General features: G+C 46.4%; 1 protein-coding gene across 12 annotated transcripts in view; it reads right to left on the bottom strand.

The window, feature by feature from the left end:
- AMBRA1 (autophagy and beclin 1 regulator 1) overlaps positions 1-25386 on the bottom strand; it is a 168570-nt gene that overhangs the window by 8110 nt on the left and 135074 nt on the right. For 11 of the 12 annotated variants that reach the window (XM_058527033.1, XM_058527040.1, XM_058527037.1 and 8 more), the window contains 5 exons: positions 22897-23085; positions 21947-22101; positions 8948-9087; positions 1686-1778; positions 209-402 (listed from right to left, as the gene is read on the bottom strand). In XM_058527033.1, the coding sequence (XP_058383016.1) occupies positions 209-402; positions 1686-1778; positions 8948-9087; positions 21947-22101; positions 22897-23085 (771 nt within the window). Of the gene's footprint in view, positions 1-208; positions 403-1685; positions 1779-8947; positions 9088-17762; positions 19309-21946; positions 22102-22896; positions 23086-25386 lie in introns of those variants that run through there. The other variant, XM_058527045.1, reaches the window with a different exon arrangement.

Raw genomic sequence — 25386 nt, 5'->3', positions numbered from 1 at the left:
GGGAAATGATGTTCCGCCTGACGAGGCTCTTAATGCCACCAGGTGGGCATTACCCAAACACGTGAGGGGGACTCACCCTGCCTGGGGAGTGCACCCTCTCAGCAGCACCTGGCCATGCAGAGGGGCCAGGAGCCATAGGGAGGGGTGATGATGGTCCCAACTGCCCACCCCCTAGACACATTTCCCCTCTGCATGACACGGCTCTCACCTTCACCAGGACCCGAAGCTGCTGTCCCTGGCTCCTGTATCTCCCTTTCCGTCTGTGTTTCGGCATTCTGCAGCTGAAGGGCCAGAGTCTGGGTGCCCTGAGATGTCACCGAGGTGGTGGGGTTCCGGGGCTGCAGCCCAATCGCATTCATCAGACCCATGTCTCTGTCTGTCCTCCACGTGGCTCTGCTGGTTCTAGGGAGAGAAAGGCAGGCTAAGTCAGGCAGGGCTTGGGACGGCGCCTCTCATGATGCTGCAGACCAGGGCCTACAGGCTGAGAAGAGAAGCCCTGCATTCCCGCAGCTGCCCCCAGAGATCAGTCAGCTCATCTGCGTCCACTCTCCTCCAGATCAGCCCATGCTCCGGGACAGTGAAAGGAGGCTGCAGAACCATCCACTTTTGCAAACCCAGCTGGTTTAGTCTCTCCCTTAAACAATGAGGGCCTTTCTGGGGAGGATCGAGATGGCTGTTCTTAAAAGACTCTTACTTAGATTCAGGAAGCCACCAGCTGAGATCCATGGGTCAGAGGGTGAGCAGTGGAGGAAGGACCTTTCTCTCTGTAGCTCTGCCTTCCTTCTAACTACATGCTGACAAGATTCCAATTTAAATTTTTGGAACTTCCATTGGATCTCCACTTTGGAGGAAAACCAATGGGACTCTCTGGGATCCTCCTTCAGGCCCTTCTGAAAACAGACCCTTGCAGGTGGGGAGCACAGGCTGCCCTATGAGTAAGGCCCAGGCCCAAGGCTAGCACCCTCCTTTCCTTGGGCATTGACCCTTGGGATAGCTAGAGCTGGCAGCAGAGGGAGCCCAGGACATCTGAGATGGTCACTGGCCACTCACAGTTCCAGCTGCTTCTGGGGACTATTTCTCCAGCTGTGCCTGCAATGCCTCTAGGAAGCAGAGATGGCGTTGGGTTTATCACTGCCCCAGCACTCTGTTGTCTCAAAATGTTCCAGTCTTCATTAATGAATTAAGTGATAAGAGGATCAATACCAGGTTCCTACTCTCTAACTGGCCCCTGGGGAGGGTTTGTCTCCAGGCTGCAGATCTAGGCAGCTTGGTCCCTGAGGCCCCGGTCCACTGGGAAACAGTCCACAGTCCACAGACTCTCCCTGGGCCACAAGCACACTTCCTAGGGACAGCATCCTTCCCCAGTGCCCTGTCTTCTCTCCTTATTCCAGTGTGCCCAGACACCATGGCCAGCATGGGAGCGGGCAAGAGCTCTAGCTTGCTCTAAAAAGCTACACTCCAAGAGCAGAGGTTTTGTTCTCTTAGCTGGAGAAGACTTTTCTTGAATGAAATTGTGTGCAAAAGCTCAATGCATGCAGCATATCAAAGAGGAGCTGCTCTGGCTGAGGAGGGGCACCTAGGGAGCCCTGGAGCACAGTGTGAAGGCACTGCTTGAGAGCCCATCAGAAGCAGGAAGAAGGGACAGGCTTCCAGCCAGCTGGGCCCTTCCTCCTTTACAAACTCACCCAGGCCTTTCACTGCTCCTGCTGTTGGAGTGGACAGTGAAAACAGTCTCGTTCAGCTGGTCCCAGTAGTACTCAACACCAGAGTTTAAGGCCCTGAAAATCAGTTCAAAAGGGCAGAGGAGAAAAGGTGGAAGGCGTTAGAGAGGGAATGGCCAGAACTCCTCACAATTCCCAGGCTTTGTGGACCATGGCCTGGCAGCCCTCCTTCCTCTGTCCTGAGGCTGGGTTGAGATCAGGACCAGAGATACTCCTTCATCAGGATGCTCAGTGCTGGAGGAGTTCAGACAAATCTCCAACAACCCAAATGCCTGTAGAGGTGGTTTCAGCCTCTTCCTTCCCCGAGACAATGCCTAACCAGCTCCCCCTGGGGCTAAGAGATAGCTAAAAAATAGCCATACCAGACGCAGGCAGTGGGGTCTGAGTGTTCTTCAGACGTAGAGAAAGGAGCTAAGATGGTAAATGAGAGGCTGGAGAGGTCTTGGAGAGACAGGGTGCCACGGACAGCCCTGCCTAAAGGGCATGCTTAGTGCTCAGAAACAGAGAGCACAGGCTCCTGCTGCTGGGTCTCCCTACTGCCACGGAACGGGGAGAACCTCAACATTCTTCATCCGCCTGGTGTTCAGAAGTCTAAGCAGGAAAAAGCCCCTGCTGTGCTGGAATGGCCCACATTTCTTTCTGTTCTGGAACTAGAGCCTCCTTTGCCAGGGTAGGCTGGACAAGCAATTGGGAACGGTGCTCTTAGAGCTGAAGAAGACCCTGTGAGTGCTCACGAACTTCTCACAGGGGTAGGAAGGAGAGCCCCTCACGTGGCAATGGGCTAGACTGCTGATGGCAGAGAGAAGAGTTTCTAACTGTCGAGCTCTCCGGGCTGCCAACCTTTCCCTGGTTCCTTCTTTCCCTGCAATAGATTATTAAGCAGTTTCTTCCAACCTCACACAGGCACAGGGGCCAGAAGGGAAGCAGTGGCCTCTCATCTTTCTATACTGATTTTCCACCTCAGGCAGCAATCCTGGCTGCCAGTGGTAAGTCCCAAAATACAAGATTGCTTTGTTTTTATTTATTATTTTTGTGTGTGTGAGGAAGATTAGCCCTGAGATAACATCCATTGCCAATCCTCCTCTTTTTGCTGAGGAAGACTGGCCCTGGGCTAACATCGTACCCATCTTCCTCTACTTTATATGGGACGCTGCCACAGCATGGCTTGACGAGCAGTGCGTCGGTCCATGCCCTGGATCCAAACCTGCGAACCCCGGGCCGCCGAAGCAGAGTGCAGGAACTTAACCGCTATGCCATCAGGCCGGCCCCTGCTTTGCTTTTAAAGATTCCTCCCCACATGTACATGGTGATGGATGGCAACTAGACTTTTGGTGGTGTACATGATGCAGTATATGCAGAAGTCGAAATATAATTAAGTATACCTGAAATTTATAGAATGCATAAACCAATGTGACCTCAATAAAAAAAATAAATAAGAAAAGATTCCTCCCTGGAAAAGGTGGTACCTAGCACCAGTCACCATGACTGAGGATGGGGTGCTGATGATGGTGGTGAAAGTGGGGGATAAGAGTTGGGAAAGAGGTGTCTTTGAGCCCTTTGATTAGGACTCTGGTGACCATGTAGAGATCATAAGGGATGCTCTGCTATGGACTGAATCGTGTCCCCCCAAAAGCATATGGCAAAGCCCTATCCCCCAATGTGACTGTATCTGGAGATAGGGTCTTTAGGAGTAATTCAGGTTAAATGAGGTCATAAATGTGGGACTCTAATCCAATAGGACTGTTGCCTTATAAGGAGAGGAAGAGAGAGATCTTCTCTGTCTCTCTCCAGCATGTGAGGACACAGTGAGAAGGTGGCCGTCTGCAAGCCAGAAGAGTCCTCACCAGAACTTGACCATGCTGGCACCTGATCTCAGACTTCTAGCCTCCAGAACTGTGAGAAAATAAACTTCTGTTGATTAAGCCACCATGTCTAAGGTATTCCGTTATGGCAGCCCCAGCAGACTAAGACAAGCTCCAACGAGAGCCAGCTTTTTAACTTAGTGGCCTACGTTACCTTTCTGTAACAACAGAATGTCTTCAATAAAGAGCGAACAAATCCAAGTCAGTGGGTTATCAAAGTCAGTGGGTTATGAGGATTAGCCAAGAAAGGATGAGTTGTGGGGAGTGATGTAAGGTGCTTCCTTCCTAAATGTGAAGATTAGATAGGCTAGGGAGCTGATGGGCTGGGATGATGAGGGACTGTGTGTCAGGAGGCTGTGCCACTGCAGGTGAAAGGAGACAGGCCTAGGCACTGAGCCCCCAAATCCGCCTCTACAGGGTCACTGAGATTCTGGGGATTAGTCTTCACCTAACGGCATAGTAACGTCTTTGACGGGAAAGAGCCACAGCCAGACAAAAGTGCTCCTCCTTTCCCTGCTCTGTGCTAACCCCTCGCAGGCTCCTCTCAGAGGGCTTGTGAGACTGTGGATTTGGTGTGCTCTTCTTCAGAATACTCCTTTAAAAAGGAGTATCTCCTTCAAAAACGAGTATCTCCTTCCTCTTCCAAACACTCAGCTATTTTTGTGGGGGTTGTCTGAGAACCACAGGAGCACCAGAGAGCAAAGGTAAGAGGAGAGAAGAGGCAATTGTCCAGAAGTCAACAGCAGCGGCCTCCAAAATCAAAGCCATCACTGCAATTTTTGATGAGCAAATCCTGGCTGCAAGAGGCACCACGTGAAGCCAGCTGCCAGGGAGCCTCTGGTTTACAAACTTGTCAAGATTTATTGACAGGTGGCAATACCATGTGGGTCCCTGCCAATCCTTCTCCATAATTCTTGTTAGCCAGGGCTGGTTAGTGACAACAAACCGTTCACACCAAACCTACATCAAACCATGCACTGCGTGACCAGGAACCTTCCTTCCTATCGCTGAAAAGAGGCCCACTCTCTGAGCTGGGACTGTCAGCGTGATGCTGGCAATCAAACGGTCCCCTCAAACACTGCCCACCTGACAGCATGTGTCATCAGCTCAGAGCTGTGAACTCTGGCCATTTGTTGATGAGGTCAACTGCCAAACAGAACAGGGGCGATGGAGACTGTATCAGATATGCTGCCCCACTCTCCTCTACCACCCCAATCCTTTCTGCTCCCCACCAACAGCTCTAATTCTAGCCCTGATTTGTTCTACTTTCTGTGGTCAGAGCAGCTTCACTACCTCAAGTTCATAGATTCGAAAATTTGGTTGAAACTCCGGGCACTGTACCAAGGAACAGAGTTGAAGACACCCTCTCTGGCTACTGAAACTCTTAAGTCTTCAACAGCCAATATCACTGATTTCCATCTTTAAGCTAATGGTCCTTCCTCCTTGGGTCTTAGTGAGGATGCATGAGTCACCACTGTTTGCTCTAGGTTCTTCCTGGAAGCTAGACAAACACATAAAATGATGAAGAAGAATGGGAAGGCCAATCAGGGTCAGCCTTTTCAAATGGACTTGCACTGAACACCTGGCTTCCTTCAGCACTATTTGTAAGCTGTGCTTCTGGGCTTGGCTTGACGACTCCCTCATGGCTGGGACTTTCTGGGTTCCCTGAACACAGTGAAGAGCCAACCTGGCTTCCTTGGCGGTGACAACGCTCTCACACAGAACTCTGGCTCTAAACTTTCCAACTTCTAGGGAATATTCCCTTTGAGAACATTCCTTGTTCATCTATCAGTTACATGGCGGCAGAGGCTTGGACCGCGTGGCTGTCTCCTTGGAAAGAAGGATTGCTTCCAAGAAGACTGGCATTGACCCCAATATCTCTGTGATGTGGGAAAGAGCTGGCACCTGGCTCTTGTGGGACAGCCTGAAAGATGTAGTCTCTGTGGCTTCCCTTTGGATTCAGAGGCATGCCTCTCCCCTCCTTGGTCAATGATGCTTGATTATAATCACTGTTTATAGTGGTAGCTCCCTCTTAAGGGACAGAGTTGGGGCCTTGCCAGGAGTCCCACACTCAGCCAAAGGGTCAGATGCCCCACAGTCCCAGCCTGCTTTTTCCTGACATGAGTCTCTCAATTCTGTCTTCTGAGCTGACTCTGAGAAGCAGTGGTCTTAACAGCAACACCTCCCCCCATTTGTAGGGCTGATCTATGAAGCCGGAAGAGAGCAAGCACCCCCTCATATCAATCTGGTACTTCACACCCACTATGGTTATCGGTGGGGGTGTTCACTGGGCTGGCGGTCAGCCAGAGGCAGAGCAGCAGCTTGGGAGGAGTGGCGGGTGGGGGAGCAAAGCAAAGGAGAAAGGAGCACTTCACTGCTAGGAACGGTGGGGTGACTGGACTATCAGCCACCACAATGGCTTTGCATAGAGGCTGAGGGGCCAGGTGTTCGTCCCCTCACCTGTCCGAAGAATTTCTGTCCCTGGAGAGAGGGAGTGTTTCCTTCGGCCTTTTTCTACCATCAATGCGGTTTTAGTACCACGAAGAGATGCCCAAGGAGCTTGTTACCTCTGTCTTTGTGCTTGGAGAGAGTGCTGAAACTAAGATAATGGAGGGGAAATCAAGAGCAGGATGGAGAGCACAAAATGAGGTGCAGCTGCCTGTGCCCGGGACAAAGGCAGACAACCACCTGTTTTTTGGAGGGCGGGCTGTAACCTTGGCCCAGCTGGCTGGCTGGGTCCTGTGCCCCTGGAAACGCGTGTGCCAGGTAGCTGCGTCACACAGGGAGCGGCAGCGAGCCTCAGGCAGCTGGCTACTAGAGAGACAACACCCCTGAGCTCCTCCTTCCCTGTTTACTTGTTCTCCGTATTCTAGGCCAGGGACCAACCATAGACTGTTCAAAAGATGTAAACGTCCTCACTTATCCCCTTTTGCTTCCCACTGCATCAGTCACCTGACCCGCTTAAACACCTCAACATGATCTAGAGCTGCATTCTTCACCTGAGGTCTTAAGAGAATTACAAAATTATATGTGCTCTTGTGGTGTATTCTTCTGTGGCAGACACTGCTTCTATTAGAATTTTAAAGAGGTTTTTGATTGAAAAAAGGTTAAGAACCAGCTACAGGAAAGAGCTCTGGATTGGAAAGTTAGGAAGCGTCATTCTGTCATTGATCTGCTGGGAGCCCTTGGGTGAGTCTTAACTTCCTTACCTGAATACTGTTCATAGTCTCCCTGTCTAAAGCAAAAAAACTGTACAGATATGAAGGTGACAGAACTAGAGAAGCTTTGAACAACTTGGGACAAAGTCACGCCGGTCTTAAAATCAGGAGAAACAGCAACACCAAAAAGGGCAGGCTAAACTAGCTCTCTCTCAGCCCAACACAACTGGGTCTGTGATGGGAAGCTGTTCACTGTGTCAAATGCTGGTGCCCTCTTGTTCATGGAAGAGGCTTGAGTTCCTGGTGGGTAAGAGAGTTCCTCAGGAAATCCAAGATGGCTCCAGCCTGCTGAGACCCTATGATGCTGAAAACAACATATGGGGTGAAAAGAGAGGCCAAAGCCAGCTTCCTGTCTGGCTGAGGGTCTGTGACTCACACCAAGGACAAAGGCCAGGGTTTCAGACATAAAAGCCATCGTGGGGCCATGACAAACTGGAGGTAAAGATCTGCCTCTGAAAGAGCAGATCACTTCTGCAAGGGAGGGGGCTAGGAGTTGGGTTAGGATAAGGCTAGTGGTTGGAGCCACAGATAAGACAACAATGCTGAGGAAGGATGTCTCTTTGAGAAACAGGGAAAGAAAGGCTTGTTACTACAGAGTTGGTAAAATTATGGTCCCAAATTCTGTGCCAGTTTTGGAAAAGATGCCTATTAGATTCCTCCTATGGATTCCTAAGAAAAGAGGAAGAGATAAGACAATTAGTCTCATGCACTTTGGGGAAAAAGAAATATTTCAGGGTAGATTGATCCTGGGACTATGGACCGGCCAGGGAGAAGGGCAGAAACCGACAGACCAGTGCCTGGACTAACAGTGGCACAGTTGTGAAAGAGGCAGGCTGTGTCCCAGAAAGGCACAAGGGGCTAGTGAAAGAGGCTCTCCAGATGCAGAGCCTGAGGAGAGCGCGGCCGGCAGAACCATGCAGTTTCCCAGCTCCAAGAGCAGCTTGACTAGGTCAGGCTCAGGCAGCAGCCTCTCTTTGGGAGGGGCTCTGAAAATTCAAGATAGAATGAAACAGATGCCCTTAGAACCAGGCTTTCTTTCTCCTGGGTCACTGACCTAACTCAGCTGACAAGGGCTCAATCACCAGTCACCTACCAGGCCACAAGAACTGACCCAGACACATACACTAGGAAAAATCACCAGGGGCCCTATCAAAAGGCAATGTGCACACTCTCAATAGTCAGAGACCCTACGAGACCAGTCACCCCGCTCTGTGAGCTGCAGTACTCCCTCAGAGAAGACTGCACACGTGAAGGACAGCATTAGGACGGCCTGGAGGCAGGAAGTGGCATTTAGTTGGCTGGAACCCTGCAGCGGCCCACGCAGCAATCAACCTGATCCGTACTGAAGCACAGAGCTCCACACTCCCCACATGGCTGGGTCTACAAATTGATGACAGCCCTGGCTGACTCCTGGGTCTTGAGTGAAAAGATGCCTGGATAGACCTCTATCCTCCACAAAGCCAGCGAAAGGGGAAGGGGTATCATCAGGACTTAAGATAGAAATGCTCTGGTTCCCTGTCCCCTCTTACCCTCTACTTCAAGACCAGATAACAATCATTTTGATTTTAAATTAGGCTTTTCAATCTGCCTTCACTATTATAAACCATAGCCCCAAGCAGAAAGGAAAACAGGCAGGACACAGACGGAGCCAGGCTGTTAGAGATCAGTGGCTTGACAAATTACAGTTTTAACAATTCTCTATTTCCAATTTTATTTCTTAAGTTAATGTCTATAGCATTTACACAAATCCAAGACCACCTGTTGAATTTTTCAAAAAGGGTTTAGAAAAGAATCTTTGATATCTATACTTCTGCCTGCAGGGAAACTTTACTATCACTAGGAAACCAGAGAATAAGAGAAAACAAAGAAAAAAAACACTGCCTTAGATTTCAGAAGACATCATAAACTGAACCAGTCTTTTGAAGATTTCTGGAATGGACAGCTAACCCTACCATCCCCTAAGTGAAAAGGACCCTTTTAAGGAGTGACGCTGAGGATGAGGCTGGATCAATCTCCCCAGATTTAGATTTCCCATCTAAAAGATCCCAGACCTTATGGCCAGATCCGTAGGTGAATGCTGATCACTCTAGTCGTCAGCCTGATGACTCCCTCCACGCCCATCCCATCGTCCCCTTGAGCCACTCACTCTGGTCGGCAGATCACCAGGTCTCCTTTGTTGGTACCATAGGCCAGGCCGAGCCCTGGCTCGGGCAGCCAACGGGCAGAGTTGATGCTGACGTGTCTCCGCTGGTCAGCAGGCATGGGGTAAAGGACGTTGAAAACTCTCTGGATGGGGGAGAAAGAGAGAGGAAAAGAGAAGGGGAGGAGAAACAATTTGTTACCAAGAATAACAAAATCCAGGGAGAAACAAAGTCCTATGGCCTGAAGCAAGTTAACCACAGGGAGGAAAGGAGATGGTTAGGCTGGGAATGGGAGGATTCTCAACACATATTTGAGAACCTGGGGTAGCAGAGGAAGGGTTGAGACCCTCTTACCTTAGGTGAGGGCTAGGACTCTTTCAAGAGATACTAGGGGAGTACTTGGACTTTCCTGCGTGAATCTTAGCTGTGCTCTCCTGAGAACCTCTGAGCATGTCTCACTTCACCTCTTTTAAGGTAACCCCCTGGAAAGCCCCATCCAGAGTCCAGCTCACCAGGAAGGACTGCCCCTAACTTTCCTCTGACCAGACAAACTAGTGAGCGCCAAGCTCCACTGGTAGTTCTGTTACCATGGAAATCACAGTGCTCTCAGCAATGGGGAATTGAAGGTGATAGGGGGGCGGGAGGGGGTGATAACATCAGAGAACATTCTTAATTCATCTAATTAAAAGCAATGTTAAAATTGCTATTGTTAAGGAAACCTAAAAGGTGCAGTAAGATGTAGGAAGCAGGGCAGAGGGGAATCTTGAACACACAGGTACATGATTTCTTTCTAGCTTATATAAATCACCATTAAATAGATCATTTCCATTTCTCAAAGGGAGAGAGTCTCCTTCCAATAGTCTACATCTTTCCAAAGCTATTATTTTCTCGGGGGGCACCTTAACATGTCTAGGGTTTGGGCTGAAGGTGAAAAAAAGCCTCCACAGTCTCTCTGGCCACTGACCTACATGATGTTCCAGAAGCAACTCTAGTCAGAGACGGGGCAGGGAAGTGGAAAGATGAAGGACACAGACTTCAGAGTTAGACAGACCTGGGTTTGAATCCTGACCCCACTGCATAACAACTTCTCTAGATCACAGTTTAAAAAGAGACAGCACCAACATTCAAATAACTGGGGAGGTTAAAAGAAATGATGTATATAAAATGTCTGGCACCATGCACGCTCATGAATGGTAGCTGTTGTTGTTATTACCAGGAACCCGCACCTGGGGCTTCCAAAAAGGTCATCAGGGCCTATGAAAAGGACATGAAGCTGAAGATCTATAAACTGGAGTTTTAGTCAAGACGATATGTTCCCTTTTAGCCTCCTCAGGTTTTAATCTATAAAATAGGGGTGCACTTCGTCTCCTTTACCTTTCCATGAGGGTTGATGGAGGGAAAAAAAACGAGATCAAATGACAGTTTGATTTAGAAAGTAATATTCAAAAATGAATTTAGGGTGGTACAATGATAATTATTTTTCTGATTATCCTGATGAGAGATTAAAAAACAAAAAAGAAAAGAAGTAAAAATTGAGCTAAGGGCCCACTGCATTTACACAAATCAAGTGATGAGAAGTCCTGGATTCAGAACACTTGTTCATGTGCCTTGGGCATCTACCTGGAAGGCCTTTACCATGACAGTCTCTGGAATAGCATGTGTGCTCAATGTACTGGCACATACATGGAAAATCCTGTTAACGAATAATTTCCAGGTTATTTGGTGCTGAGAAATGTGCCTGGGCAGCTAACCACACACTGCCAGAATAGCCTGCTATGGTCCTGAGGTTGAACAGGTCTTTCATAGATACGGAATTGGCTTTGGTTTAAGGCATAAGACTGCCTCATGGCTGCTGCATTAAGAACCTCCTGTGCCCTGTCTGATTCAACTCTAAATGTAAGAATTAGGCAGGGCTCCTTATATCTTTGGTCTAACTATGGAGACTACTAAAGAAGAGTCTAATAGACTGGTATGAATTTCTAAATTAGTCATCGAGAACATGGTTGCTTGACCTTTGTATAATCTCTTCCCTGCACGTATACATGTGGCAGACCCCTTGAACAAATTCATGGCTCCTACCCTCCACCAGCCTCACTGGCTGCCTGTCCATGGAGATGGCAACACCAGTCTTTTCCCTTACACCTAATCAACCCTTTTCCTTCAAATCAAGGGATGGATGTGGTGACTTCATCCTTTCTCACAGAGGTTTTCACCTTTCCAGAAGATAACCAATGGTGTCTATCTCGCCTAGAGGCCATGTGGTTAAATATGACTTGGTATACATACTAAATGCACAAAGCGGCTGTGATCAGACAATTGGGGCTGGAATCAATTAATCTGTTTAATTTTCCTTCTACCAAAGGTCAGGTGGTATGAGTAGGGTATACCCAGAGTTAAGGAAGGATGCATGTTAACTTCAGTGGTTAGATGAGAGGAGCCTTGGTCTTGGCTTGTGGTAGCTCTACATGGGTCTCATGATGGAGTCTCCCCTAAAATCACGACGACTTATAAATCGCAGGGAATGGGGCAGAAAGGCCAGAGAAAGTGGCCTTGCAAGATGGGGGATGATAAGGTTAGTAAATCGGATGCTTGAAGGTTGCGCTAAGTTTTTTGATGGGGGTGGGTCTCAAAGAAAAGAATAAGGGAACTCTTTTCTAAAAATGTTCCACACCAGGAAAGAAACAAACAAGCCTCTCACATGTCACAAATTTACCTTTTATAGTCGGTTGCTGAAGAGGGATTAATATGCAAATACTATCAATTTGCTTCTAAGTACACAAACTTGCTTTGGGGACAAAACCTTCAAGAGGCCAGTATGATGGATGACCCAGTTCAGGTGAGACAAGGTCAGAGGGATTGGAGAGAAGTAATTAAAGGTTGAGACCCCCAGACTCTGCTGCACAAATATTCACAACCTCCATGGCTATAGGAGTCATAGGGCATTAGGGCATCAATTTGTCCTCTGACTATGGCAGCCCACCCTGCCCCCCGGCCCCAGCCAAGTCCTTAAACAGTACTCAAAGGGCAGCTCCCAAGCGCCCATCTCTTCCAGTGTTTGGGTATTAGGCTAATCCTGCTTTGTGGCAGGAAGCCAGAAAATGCCATGTGAAGATCAGCAGCCTCCAGGATTCCTGATAAGCACTTGCTTGCTTATCACACTAATGTGGGGGTGGAAAGGAGGGAGATGAGGGCAAAAAGTAAGGGAGGCGGGGGTGATGAGAGCACAGAAGGTGTAAGATGGGTAGGAATCACTGATTTAGGTCCCAAGAGGTCATCTGGTCCAATACTCCTTATTTCACACATGCCTGAAACTAAAGGACCCCAGAGGAATGAGAATCTGGTCCATTTTGAAAACCATCCTGAGATGCAGTTTCTACTCCTTTCTCTGGCTGGAGTTTCACAGCTCTCAAAGTGCCTCACTGAGGGGAAACGCTCCTCAAAATTAGTCAGCCCTAGAGACAAGAGAATATCTGGGCAGAAAGCTCCCCAGAGCTGACAGATGGTTAGGTAGCTCTGGCTACTCCCCAACCATTTATGGTTTCGACCATCAGTCTTTCCAACCCAGTGACTGGGTGATCTGTGAGTCTCCTCCCAGATTTCAGTGGGGCCTGGCTCTGGCTCTGTAAACCCAAAGTTCATCAGCACTGACAAGAAAGAAGATCTGAGACAGTATAAAGGACAGCTCTGGCCTCCAGTTAACGGCACTCCAAATTTACCTCAAGTCAAGGTTTCCTTAACACTAGTCAGGTGTCCTGAAGCTCTCCATGGGATTTTAAGGACAAAAATCCTTAATCCTTCTGGCTGGGTGGCCTGCCAAAAATTCCTCTCTCTCTCTGACAAAAGTGACACTCCACGAAACTGCAACACCACATTCCATTACATGGGAGGATTAGAAGGACTTGGGGACCCTGTGTGGGACTGGATACAAAACCCAGCTGCTGGTACATGTGTGCAACGTCCTGGTTTCACGTGTCTCAGCTAGAGCTGTTCCCTAGTATATGACAAATGCTGAAAGAAACCCCCCACCCCAAGCAGACTGCTCTCTTTTCTGTCTAACATCTATGAAGGAAACTGGAATCAATATGCTAGAAGGAACAAAATTTTTAGAGTCAGTGTAGTCTCAGCACGTCAACAGGGAATGAGTCAGGTCGCCAAGATCTTTATGGTTCTAAGGGAGTGGAAGAAGATAACGATTCCTCCACTTCTGGGGTCCAAGACAATCCCTTGTACTGCTTGCCCCTCCATCCCTCAAACTCTAACTAATAGCAAGTAGGAGCAAAGAAAACAACCTCCCAGATCAAACTAAAGGGGTCTTGTTTCTGTTCAAAGATAGCCAGGAAAAGAACGAAAGGCAGCCAGAGGAGCTCAGTGGGAAACCTTCCTCTCCATCCTTTTAAAATTTAGAAGGAAAATGTATTGCTGCCCTCAGCAAGATGCTTCCTTTTCTACCACATGTCAACAAAGCTCAGACTATTAGTCCAAGCAGCAAATTGCACTGCTCAGATCAGCCCAGATCAGAAGCTAAAAGAAAAAACATTGTGGTTATCTTGTTTACATTTGGGAATGTCACCATCTGTAATGCTTGAACCTCGCCATAGTGGCAAGAGGTTGAGTGCAGTTGGTAGATCTCCCTTGTTTTAGCTGAGACAATGGAAGCTGCCTGGAGGAAGGGGACAACTGGAAACTGAGGCTGCAAGGGCCATGGAAGAAGGTGCAAGCCAAGGGAACTTCGAGGAAGAAAGGAACTGTGAGTAGGAGAAATGCCTTCTGGGTAATGATGGGAATCAACAGAGGCTTTAAGCTCTTAGAGGGTTACTAGAAGGGAATTAACTCTCTGGAAGAGGGGAAGAAATCAATGGAAAGCAGATGCTAAGAGACAGCTGACCTTTCCACTGGAAATGGATGGCTACCCACCCTGTCACAGGCTGAGAAGTGCACACATCTCAGAGCAGGCAGGGGAGGGATACTATGGTCTTTTCTTCCTGTTGAGCTGTTGATTTGCTTAGATTCATGAATTATTAGTTTTTTCATCCTCTAGGAAATCTGAGTGTGTTTCAGAAACTTTAATTTCTTTTACTGTCTCCAAGCCTTCTTTAGATTCCACTTTGGAGTTCAGAACTCACAGAATGTTGATCTTAAAGCGGTTATTTTAAAACAAGAATCAGAATACCAGGTCACCTAACTCTCCTCTTTATTCAGCTGAAGCACGAACAAACCTGCCCAGAAGACCCCTGTCCGAACCAAAGCTCTCCATCAGAAAAGAAGAGCATGCAGCTCCTTTTCCTAACTCTTTGGAATTTGTTGCCCTCTGCTGCTATTGATAATCTGCTGCCTCGAAGTCATTTCTAGCCAACCTCCTATGATTTGTTGAGACCTGTAAACTCTGTCTTATTCATTTGTTCCTCTCAAAAGGACCCCAAGGACATCCAGAGGACAAGAATTTTATTTTTCCATTGGCCTGATGCTTTCCAAAGGCCATCTTTGGCCATTAGGATCAAAGCACAGAGATTACTTCAACTGAGGGATCTACTTCTGTGCTAAATGAAATGCCAGTATCAATGTTCCTGGAACTCCTAGAAATTAAAATAATTTCTTCTTCTTGTTTCCACTTGAGTGCAGCACAAGTTCTTGAATTTCCTTGGCTTTCTAAATCTCAAAGGAAATGGCCAAATGAGTAGTTGTGCTAGATATTGTGAGAGAGTCTTTCAATATATTTACTTATTTTAGTTGATCCATATTTTTTGGAAGCAAGTTCAGGGCAGGGGTTACACTAAAATACTTTCAGCTTCTAAAAGTGCAGAAATTGGTTCTCCTACCAATTCTTGAAAAAACAAAATAGTTTGCCTTTCACTTTTGAAACTATCTACTGGGAATCTCTCACTATGTCACAGTGCTGGGACTAGTCCTCAGAAACTCACTGATCCTGGGCAGAATTGTGGAAATGAGTAAGACACTCCCCATTTTCATAAGGATCATCTCATTAATACTTTCGTTCAATTACCATATACTGAGTCACATTCTAGGCACACTGATGGTGGTGGTAAGTGGGGTGCATGTTCATGTATGCGCAGGAAATAACACCGCACACAAGATTTCAAAGTGACGCATGTTCCCGGATCAAATGCTGAGAGCCTCCTGCGTGCCAAGCACAGTGAAGGCTGGGAATGCAGTGGTGAAAAGACCAGTCATGAAGCCAGTTGTCTAGCATGTAAGCACCAGGAGAGCAGAACCAGGGCTGTTTTGCTCACTGTATTCCCAGACCTAGCAAATTACCTGGCCCATGACAGGGGCTCAATAAAATTTTATTGAGTGAAAAGAAGAAAATGCTGCATAGACTACACTCTACCAAGAGGCCATGAGGGAAAGAAATTGTCAGAGTTGGAGGAATCTGTCATGGAAAAATTTGCCTAAACTAATAAGGGCTTTGATTGCAGCTCAAATGTTATTTTTAATTTTCTATCTTGCCCCCTTCCTTCCCTGACAAATCGCATCAGAGACAGCCCTGACTTCTCCCATACCCCACCCCCCCTTTCCTACAACGTGCTGAAGAAAAGAACTGTCTGAGGATAGATGCTTTGTACCACATCTCAGAAGTCAACTTTAAGATAATTGCAGCGGAAGCAGCTTTTAATCAACTGACAGGCAGCTTTAACAAAATTAATGAGGACAAAAATCTTAGGAAGAGTAAATCATTTCTGACAACAAAGCTGTCTCTCTTTCATCCCAATCTTCCCTTGAAGAAACAGTACTCTTCCAGGATACAAAAATAAAATATCTTTATTTTTGGTTTTTGCCACTCCCAGGGCCAGACAAGATTAAGAAGAGGCTCAATTCCCTTGGATTCCTGGAGAATACTCTGGATTGAACTAGAGTTCCAGGTCACTTTTGAAAATCAAACTTCTAGAATCTAGAGAAGTATAGATCACTGGATTACATCACAGGATAAATTGAGGGCAAGGAGGGAACCTTAGTGAATTATGTATTGAAGAATGGAGCTAGGACAGACCAAAAGAGCCTATACATGTTAGTTACATAAATGCTGGTCAGTACTGAGAGCACTGGACACACATCCTGACCCAGGATCTAAGCTATTATTTAGTTATGACTAATTTGAGCACTCTGGATACCAAGCCTTTTCTGTGGTTCATTTTAATGAACTTATAATCATAATAATCAGTCATCTCTAGGTTCTGTGAAGATGGCTATAAAATGGCATGAAACAAAGCAAGCCTACTAACATTGCTTTACAACCAGGGTGACACTAAGATATCCATTAATGTGTATCACAGTGATGTCTCCCATCCAGGGATAACAGTGAGTTGAACGTTGGAAAAAGGAACTCAAGAAATACTCCTTCAGATGGGGAAGGGCCTAGAGAGAAAGATCAAGATATTGCTTCTCATTTTTTAAGCCAAAGCACCTCTGTATTCTACAGCATGTAGGCTAACAGGCCTGGGCTCGCAGGTAAGAGCCTGACTAAAGTCAACTGTGGGCAGGTAAGAATTTTAATCAGAACTGGAAAGAGGGCTCGCAGCATTAGTCCTTGAAGTACCATCACTAGGATGCTAGCATGATCCAGAAATGCTCAGGGCAGGAGGTACTCATCAATTTCTCAACTTCCTGGAAGTATCTGAAAGATCTGGTTGATAGGAACAACAGAAGTAAACCAGATGAGGTTCCAGAGACAGTAAGAGACAGGGCGAGAGCAAACAGGAAACGGACAAAACTATATCAACAGGTGAGGTCTAACTAGAATCCCCATGCAGTCAACGACTGGTTTTCAACCTTGACTGAGGGTACAGAGTCATCTGGAGGGCTCAGGGAAAACAAGAACGGCTGGGCCCCACCCCTAGAGATTCTGATTTAGCAGGTGGGACTGAGAATCTGCATTTCTATTAAGTTCCCTAGTGATGCTGATGTGGTCTCAGGGGAATTACACATTAAGAACTACAGCCCAGTCAGATGAATAGGTTGTAGGTCTGTAAAAAATGGTAACAAATCTGCTTTCCTTCCCTGCTGCCTAGGACCTGTTGAGATGAGGGGATGCATATCTCTAGAGCTAGACGTCTAGAGGGAGAAGGTATATACATGGGGACAGTCCCCAATGAAGAGCAGACTCTCAGGGTGAAGAAGCAGGGGAGAGGAGGGGAGAGAAGAAGACAGGAAGAGAGGGGGAAGGAGGAGAGAAAGGCGGAAGAGAAAAGGAAGGGGAAGAGAGGAAGGGGGAGAAAGAGGGAGGGAGAGGGAGAGGGAGGAGAAAGGGCAGGATCTATTTCCAACACCCTCTCCAAACTAATGATCTGTCTAGGTAACAGTCGCTCAACACTTGAATATAGTTTTACGGCAGAGCCACAAAGAAAAAGCTTTCAATAAAACTGACCCTGAAGTATTTGAGGCTTTGCCTTAAAAAGCACAATGCTGTTTCACGGAGAAAGGAGAGCTAACCGCTTCTGTCCTAGAGCTTCTCTCTCCCACCCAAGTCAAATGAAGGTGTCCTTGTCCATCTCCCTTTTGCCAATAAAACGACTAGAGAGAAAAGCAAACCAGCACTGGTGAGATTCAGGCAACCAGCGCCTCTAGGAAGTGCAGGGATTATGTAATAAGGATCCTTTTCAGTTCTTATTAAACCACTTATATGCCTACAACCCCCACCTGTTGGGGGGGGGGGATGGTCTGTGCATCTGGGAGAGAGTATACACCACCTGTCAATTTCTGCGTTCAATGCACTAATCCTTATTCTTGCATTCTAGCTCAAAATGCACCCCCTCCCCGGCCCCACTAACTTTTCCCCTCCTTCCTAGGTAAAATAGCCCTTATTACTGAGCTACAACTGGAAGAACAGTTTGGTATATGACTATTTCTGGTTTCATTAGTAATTTTATAGTTTTGTTATTATGCTTTCACATGGTTACAACCAAAGTCATTATAATGTGCAAGTTGCCACTATTTTAGAAAATTAATTGCAGTTTTCTGTTACAATATTGTGCCTTGTTCCAATTAGAATATGAAAGCAGAGAGGGAACACAGGCAGTTTAGTGTTTTGAGAATTCAGCACAACTTGAGCTCAGCAATCTCTAAATGCCCAGCTTCAAAACAAAACAGAAATTAACAAAAGGTCCTCCCTGGCTAAAATGTAAGGGAGTGGGACAGAAAATAAGACCCTGAGTCACAGAGATGAGCAGGTCCAGTCTGGAGGAGACTGAGTGGACAGAGGGAAGGAGAGATAAAATATGTGTCCAGTCTTATTATGCCTGACTTGCCAATCATCCTAAAATTGGGAAGATTAAGCCTAGCCTCAGGAAGCAGAGAAGAGAAATACCAAAGGACCCTAGATCCTAGAAACAAGGCTAAAAATTAAAATGACTCAACATGGGGAAGAAAAGAATCCAGCACATAGAGACATTCAGGGGAGGACCCTAGAAAGCAACAACAGCTGAGAAAAGATGGGCGGTGAAGCACAGATAGCCAAAAAGCTGAGTTTGGTAGGAAATTGAACACAAACACCACTGTGCCTGCAACAAAATTAGCAAAGGATCAAAGCACCACGCATAAAACCACAACAAGAAGTAAACCTGAGACTGTCTCTGCCTTGCTGAAGAGGCTGAGGGCAGAAACCTAAAATGAAGAAAGTAGTCATTAAGAACAGCAGTTCTCAAACTCAAGTGCATGTCAGAATCATCTGGAAAGCTAGTTTTACAAATACAAATACGTGGGTCCCTCCCACCCCATTCTCACTCTGATTTTAGGTCTGAAGTGGAGTCTGCACTTTAACAAGGACCCCTGTATTCTAATGCAGGTTGTCTGAGGAGCACAGTTTGAGAAGCACTGATCCAGAGGTTGAAGAACTGCTTAAAATAAGTGCACTAAGGCTAATAGCAATTAGCAATTCATTTTCAGAAGAGTTTTCATATGGGATTTCTAAGAGATCATCTCTTGGGGAGAGATGTCACTTAGTGGGAATTAAAACAAGATAAGTCAATACTCTGGAGGATGTTCTCCTGGGGACGTCTGTTGGCCCAACAAGTTCACCGCTCTGAATTCCAAGAGGTAACACCAAAGAGAAGGGGAATTCTGGGTAGAGAAGCTCTAGGACAGGCCCATTACCCACAAAAACATTCCTTCAAGGACAGAGCTTGACATCACAGATGGAGACACCCACCTATACTTACCTGTGCAAAGAGGGAGATGCTCTACTGTCCCATTAAACCCTCGCTCCCTGTTCTCAGACAAAAATGCACTTCTTGCCTTAAACGGTGGTACAGCACAGCTATCCAAAAAAGCTGGTGTCTTCCCTTCCACCAATGACTGAATTCAGGGACATTTGCTGAGTGCTTTGGTGCCTTTGGACGTAAGGGGCAACCAAGACCTGGAAAACCAGAAACCTTTCTGTAGCACGGGGGTTTAAAGTCAGACTAGGTGGACAGAGGGTCAGCAAAACCTTGTTGAGAAGCCTGGATCCTATCTCTTGGGTGAGAGGAACACTTCCCCAACGGGAGCTTTCTAGTTACTTCAGCTCCCTCTCCGAAGCGGCAGATGGTACTTACTGAGAATCAAAAAGCCTCTCTGGGAGGCCTGAGAAATAGCTCTTGTCAAGAGGTATGCAGCAGCTGGCTAGTTGTTTTGAGCCCCTTAGCAGGACAGCAATGGATTACCTCATCTCCTCAGCAGACTTCTCCAACTGCATTCCCTGAGTGGCCAGCCCCATCTCTGAAAACCTCTTGGCTTCCGCCCTGTAGCTGTTTGCCCTTAGCCAGATGTTTCTGGCTACTTATGGAAAAGAGGAACCTTGCTAGGATGGAGGACTGGCAGGCTGTGCCCAGAAGTTGGGCAGGAGCCCTGGCTTCCGGAAGAGGCTGGAGATGTCCATTAGTGTTGCGGAAATCAGATCCTCTCTTAACGATTATAAACAATTATTCCACAATTAGGCAGGAAGGGTTAGAAGAACAGCTGTTGGGACCAGGATTCTAGGTGGTGAAAAGCAGACACCAGGTATTTTTACCATCCAAATCTGCTTCAGATAACCAAAATAAGAATATTTAAAATTCACTGTCCATCCTCAAATATCTAGATAAGAAAATAGGCTTGTGAACTTCCCATGAAGTCTGCTCCCAATCACCTAATATCAAATATTTCCAAAGGCATATGGGATTAAACAATCAGAACTTTCCCCTCAGTTACAATATCAAGAGCAGAGAAACCCTTGTTTCTATCCTGTCTGAGGCTACGGGGTGGGACATGCTGTCACCCATCATTGGTTCTGCTAATTACCACCTAGAAATGATAAGGAGGATACTTTCCTTGAGGTTCTCTTTCATTCATTCAGCTTCTCCTGAATGTCAGGTTGCTTATTATGTACTTGGACTTCATAGAGATGAAACAGACACGGTCTCTGCTCTCAAGGAGCTCACGGTCCAGGAGAGAAGAACGATATGGAAACAACTACCGTTTGATGTGCTGAGTGTTAACATGAGTGTGTGCACTAGGTACAGTGGTGGCACAAGGAGCAAGTGATTAATTTGTTTAGAAAGGTTCCACAGAAGGGGAAGAGCTATGTGGGCAGTTGGGTTTGAGGGAGAGGAGGGCATTCCAGGTAAAGGCACACTGGCAAGAAAGGGCCTCATTAAATCCAGGATGCTTGGCAAGTGGCTCAGTACAGTTGGATAGAGAGGGTCACTGAAGGGGCAGGAGGGAGAAGACGATGGAGACGACCACACCAGGCCACCCACTTTCTAAAGCTTTGTATATAGTGGGTTCTATCTCTAGTTTGTTCTTTAAAACAAATACTTCCTATTCCAGGCATTCAACAAGCATCTACACGTATAGACTAAACGAGGGGCCCTGGGGGATATGCCCCTAAGGAGCTCACACTGAACCTAATTAGGTGGATTAAATATACAACCACACAGCTAAGAAAATACAAAATAACACATAAACAAGTGTATAAAACTATAAATGGCATAGCACAAAGTGCTAAGGGAATTCATAGGTTCTTAGCTGACACAGAGCTTAAATACCATCTAATTAGAGAACTATTCAAATGCTCGGCTCTCCCTGACAAAACCCTGGCCAAATGAGCGCAATGGGATGTGGGAAGCTCAATCAGAAACTAGTCTGGTTGAGTCCAGAAGGCCACCAACCCCAGGATGCCCACACAGCTTTTACTGCATAAAAGAGAGGTCCATCTCAGACAAAAGAGGGTCCTAAATAGCACCTTTCTCTGCTGGTAAAATGGACAGGATGGTTAAGAGCACAGCAGTTGCCCAAAGTCCTCATCTTCTATCATGATTACAACCGACAGACAAGAACACTTCATAGTATACCATCTATCACTTTTTATAGCTTGCTTCCTCAAAAAAAAATTTTTTTTAAATAAGTATAAATAGGTGCCAGCCTCGTGGCGTGGCGGTTAAGTGTGCACGCTCCGCTGCTGGTGGCCCGGGTTCGGATCCCAGGCGCGCACCGATGCACTGCTTGCCAGGCCATGCTGTGGCAGCATCCCATATAAAGTGGTGGAAGATGGGCACAGATGTTAGCCCAGGGCCAGTCTTCCCAGGGCCAGTCTTCCTCAGCAAAAAAAAGAGGAGGATTGGCATGGATGTTAGCTCAGGGCTGATCTCCCTCACAAAAATGAATGAATGAATGAATGAATGAATGAATAAATAAATAAATAAAAAATATTTCATTGGGTCCTTTACATACCTCCAGACTAAAGGTCTCATGTTGAGGTAAGGAAGGATTCAGTTTGGTCTTTATACAAAGATACTTTTAGGCCTCCAGGGAACCCAGCTCATGATCTAGGGTGTGAGAAAGCTCCTGCCTTTTAAGAGTCCAAAAGCTTCCAAAAGTGAAGTCTGCTGGTCATGGATGGGCTAGACTGAAGTCTCCTTACTCATTAGGAACATTATATCTCTGGTCCTGGCTGGGAGATCACACCGTTGTCCTTCATTACCCTGCCAAGCCTAGGAGAGTTGCCATACAGTGGAGGCACAAGCAATGGAACTCACCCTCATGGAGGTCTCGCCACCATGGGCCTGTTGCAGCCTGAAGACCTGGGCCACCATGTGCTCTGTGGAGGGATGCAGCAGGATCCTTCGTGAGGCCAAGCCAACCATTACGTATCGGCCCATTGGGGAAAGGCTTACCGAAATGGCATTGGGACCTAAGGGCCAACAGAACAGAGAGACATTTCCCAGAGCTCTTGCCATTACAAGGAGATCATTTTCCCTCTTAGCCTTTTCTTTCTCTCCAATCTTCACCTTCATTTGGTCATCTTGGGGTTACCTCATAGGATTGCAGTGAGGAGTACAATGAGAAAGCATGTAAAGTACCGAGTACAGCGTTTGACATATAAAAAGTAGTTAATAAATGCTAACCATTGTTATAGAATACATTTTAAAAAATTGATATCATACTGTAAATACTATTTTGAAATCTACCTTTTTCACTTCATACATTATGAACATTTTGTCATCATTAAATATTCTTCTATAAGAGCATTTTAACGGCCAAATGGTATTCTGTCCTATCAATGCACCATCATTTATTTAAGCAATGCTTCACAATTTGACATTTTCCCTATGATAAACAACACTGCTGTCCTTAGAAGTGAGATTGCTGAATCAAACATATATTTTGGGGGCTTTTAATATGCCAACCAGCCTTGCAGTGAATGAGTGTGTCCACTTCCCCATGACCAGAGCTCCTTTCTTACTCCTGGCCATCACAACAGGAGCATGCCAGTGATGCTACTGTGGTAGGGAGGACTCTTATTCTGAGATTCTTCTGTAACGCTACCAGCCAGGACTCCTGCAAAGCAATCTTCCTCTGGCCTCTAACCCAGTGAAGCAGGGACAGTATGTGACATTACTCCCATGTAAGCCGTGCCTCACCTAGGAATGCCCATGCCATGGTACCAGCGTCCCTCTGTCACTAGGTTGGGCTTCCTATCCCTTACCAAATCGCTTGGTGTAGAGCATTTCGCCCAGGTTATGGGGGGCCAGGGAGTACACTGCCAGGATGCCTTCATCAGGAAAGCCCCTTTGGCTGCTAGGGATGAAAGCTGCCAGGAGCTGGCCATCTGCAGAAATGTCACAGCTGGCATCATTGTAGATCTTGCAGTTCTGTACCAGCACATTCACGGAGGCTGTTATCAGACAAAGAAAGAAAAGACGTAAGAAAGTTTGGAGTTGATGGTGTGAAACATTCTGGGTCAAGAAATTTTGGGGCCTTCCTAATGGCCTGAACCCTCTTTAGAAATGCTAAAGGCTGCCTTGTCAATCAAACTAAAATGACATGGAACAAGCAACACAAGAGACAAGAAATATATGTCTCTTCTACTATTTTAATAGGAAACTACAGCTAGTCAACACAACCACAACCACCTGCTGAGTCTTGGTTCACACTTAGGAAATATCACTTAAGAGATTAGATAAGGAAAAAGTTATTAAAAATTGTTCCTGGAGAGCCACTCAACAGCTGTTATTGTCTAAATAATCAAAACTAAGATGAATGAAAATACAAACCTACGGATTCCAAGAAAAAGGTGATACAGGTAAAGCTTCCTTGGGGCGAGAATCCTACTCTACAGCTGTTATGTGACCTTGGAGAAGGAAGTCATTTCACAAATTTGTGTCTTACTTTCTCCTTTAAGAGAACTGGAACATTTAGAGACTCCAATCTTCTGGACAGCTGTTTGCTAATACTAATCCCTGACTCCACCAGAGAGGATAGAGAGAAACAAAGCCCAGTCCTGGCTGGATGGCTGGAACTCTTCACTTCTCACTATCCTCTATGCCTGATCCACACCATAAGCCAACGTCAACGGGCAGCCCCAGTCTGCACTCAGCAGTTACGGAGAATGAAGCATAGGGTCAGCCAGACAGCAGGCTCTGCATGAGAGAGGGGGTGGGGGGTGGAGGAATGTCTGTCAGTAGGGAGAAGACGCGCCACACGACAGGACTAATGAGATGTTAGCTAGTACGAGGACTGTATCTGCATGCTTTGTTTCGGTTTTCATTTGAATCCCTCTCCAAGGCCCACTGTGCAATTCCCTGCCAGGAGGAAGGGGCTTACCCTTGATGTGAGCCTGGAACCAGAGTGCCCACATCACGGGCACAAGCAGAAGAGCACAACACACCCCAAAGGACGAAGCTCCTCTGGGCTTTGTCTCATATGCATATGCAAAGAGACTTTTTACTCCTCCTCTTATTTGAAGGAGATTACTTGGATGACCACTGTCAGAAGCATTATGGTTCGGGGGGGGAAAAAAAAAAAAGCCAAGCTCAGCTGCCCTCACCAGATTCCAGGTGATCTACTGCAGGAAGCCAAAAAGGCCTGACCTGAGAGATCAAGGACAAGTCTCCCCAGGAAATTACCTTAAGGAAAACACAACAAGAATTGTTTTTCAGGGGCCTGGAGGCTTATGGGATCAGAGACTCAGAGTGATTTCTAAAACTCTTTATTTACTCCCCTTTCCCTGTGTGTTCCTAATGAAGCCACAAAGATGACAGAGTAGATCAAAAAAGACATCAGAACACATTGATCAGGCTACTGTGCCAACTCTCGGGGGCTGACACCTACAGCGCCATCACACATAAAACTGAGGTGGGACCACAAGGATGGTTGTTTGCTAACTAATAAAATAATGACATCCAAATATTCATTGCTATCACCATTAGGGCTCTGTACTGCTCAACTTCCAACCTACCATCTGCTCTAGCCTGTATGACTAGATTTATCTAGTTAGCACTGAGACCGTCTGCTCTTTACTCAGGGTCCCAAGCCTGTTGCCAAAAACATGACAATCTCCTCCTTCCCTGGACTGACACACGATTCCAGCTGGGGATCTAGAACCAAAGGAACTGGGGAAAGAAGCTTCAGGAGTGAGTCCATCTTGGTTTTCTAACCTTGAGGTTGGAACAACCCTTAGAAAGATTAAAAAAACCTGACAATTTAGACCGTAACCATCAAAGGCAGGGAGACAGAGAAAGCAATCATATATATTAGGTAGGACACAAAAATAAATAGGGAAGGAGATGGGACTCTGTGGACTTGAAGACAGCTTTGCACAGCTACCATTTTATCAAAGGAGGCTTTTCTGTCTTGCTGTTACATAGATCTAGCTCATGTGTGTTAACATGTAATTCAGTCAAACATAGAGACGCCTATAACAACCCTCAGAACTCACCACCAACAGGGAAATACCATTAAACTGCTTACTGTCAGATTAATTTCTAAGGGGGGCCAGGAAGGTGGGAAGGAGAGTACAAGTAAGGTTTTCCTTCTTCTAGAAAGCTTGGCTCTAAGCCCCCGAAAAACTGGGCATATAGACAAAAAGCATTTTGTCAGCCTCAAATCCAAGCCACTGTGTTTGTGTTTGTACTACACTATGATGATTCCAAGTCAATGGCCATCTCCCAAATTTTGTCCCCTCCCTGCAACTCCA

Source organism: Diceros bicornis, chromosome 31, assembly GCF_020826845.1.
Source record: "Diceros bicornis minor isolate mBicDic1 chromosome 31, mDicBic1.mat.cur, whole genome shotgun sequence".
Lineage (NCBI taxonomy): Eukaryota > Metazoa > Chordata > Mammalia > Perissodactyla > Rhinocerotidae > Diceros > Diceros bicornis.
The sequence above is the reverse complement of the archived record's forward strand: the minus strand, read 5'-3'. Positions and strand labels throughout refer to the sequence as shown.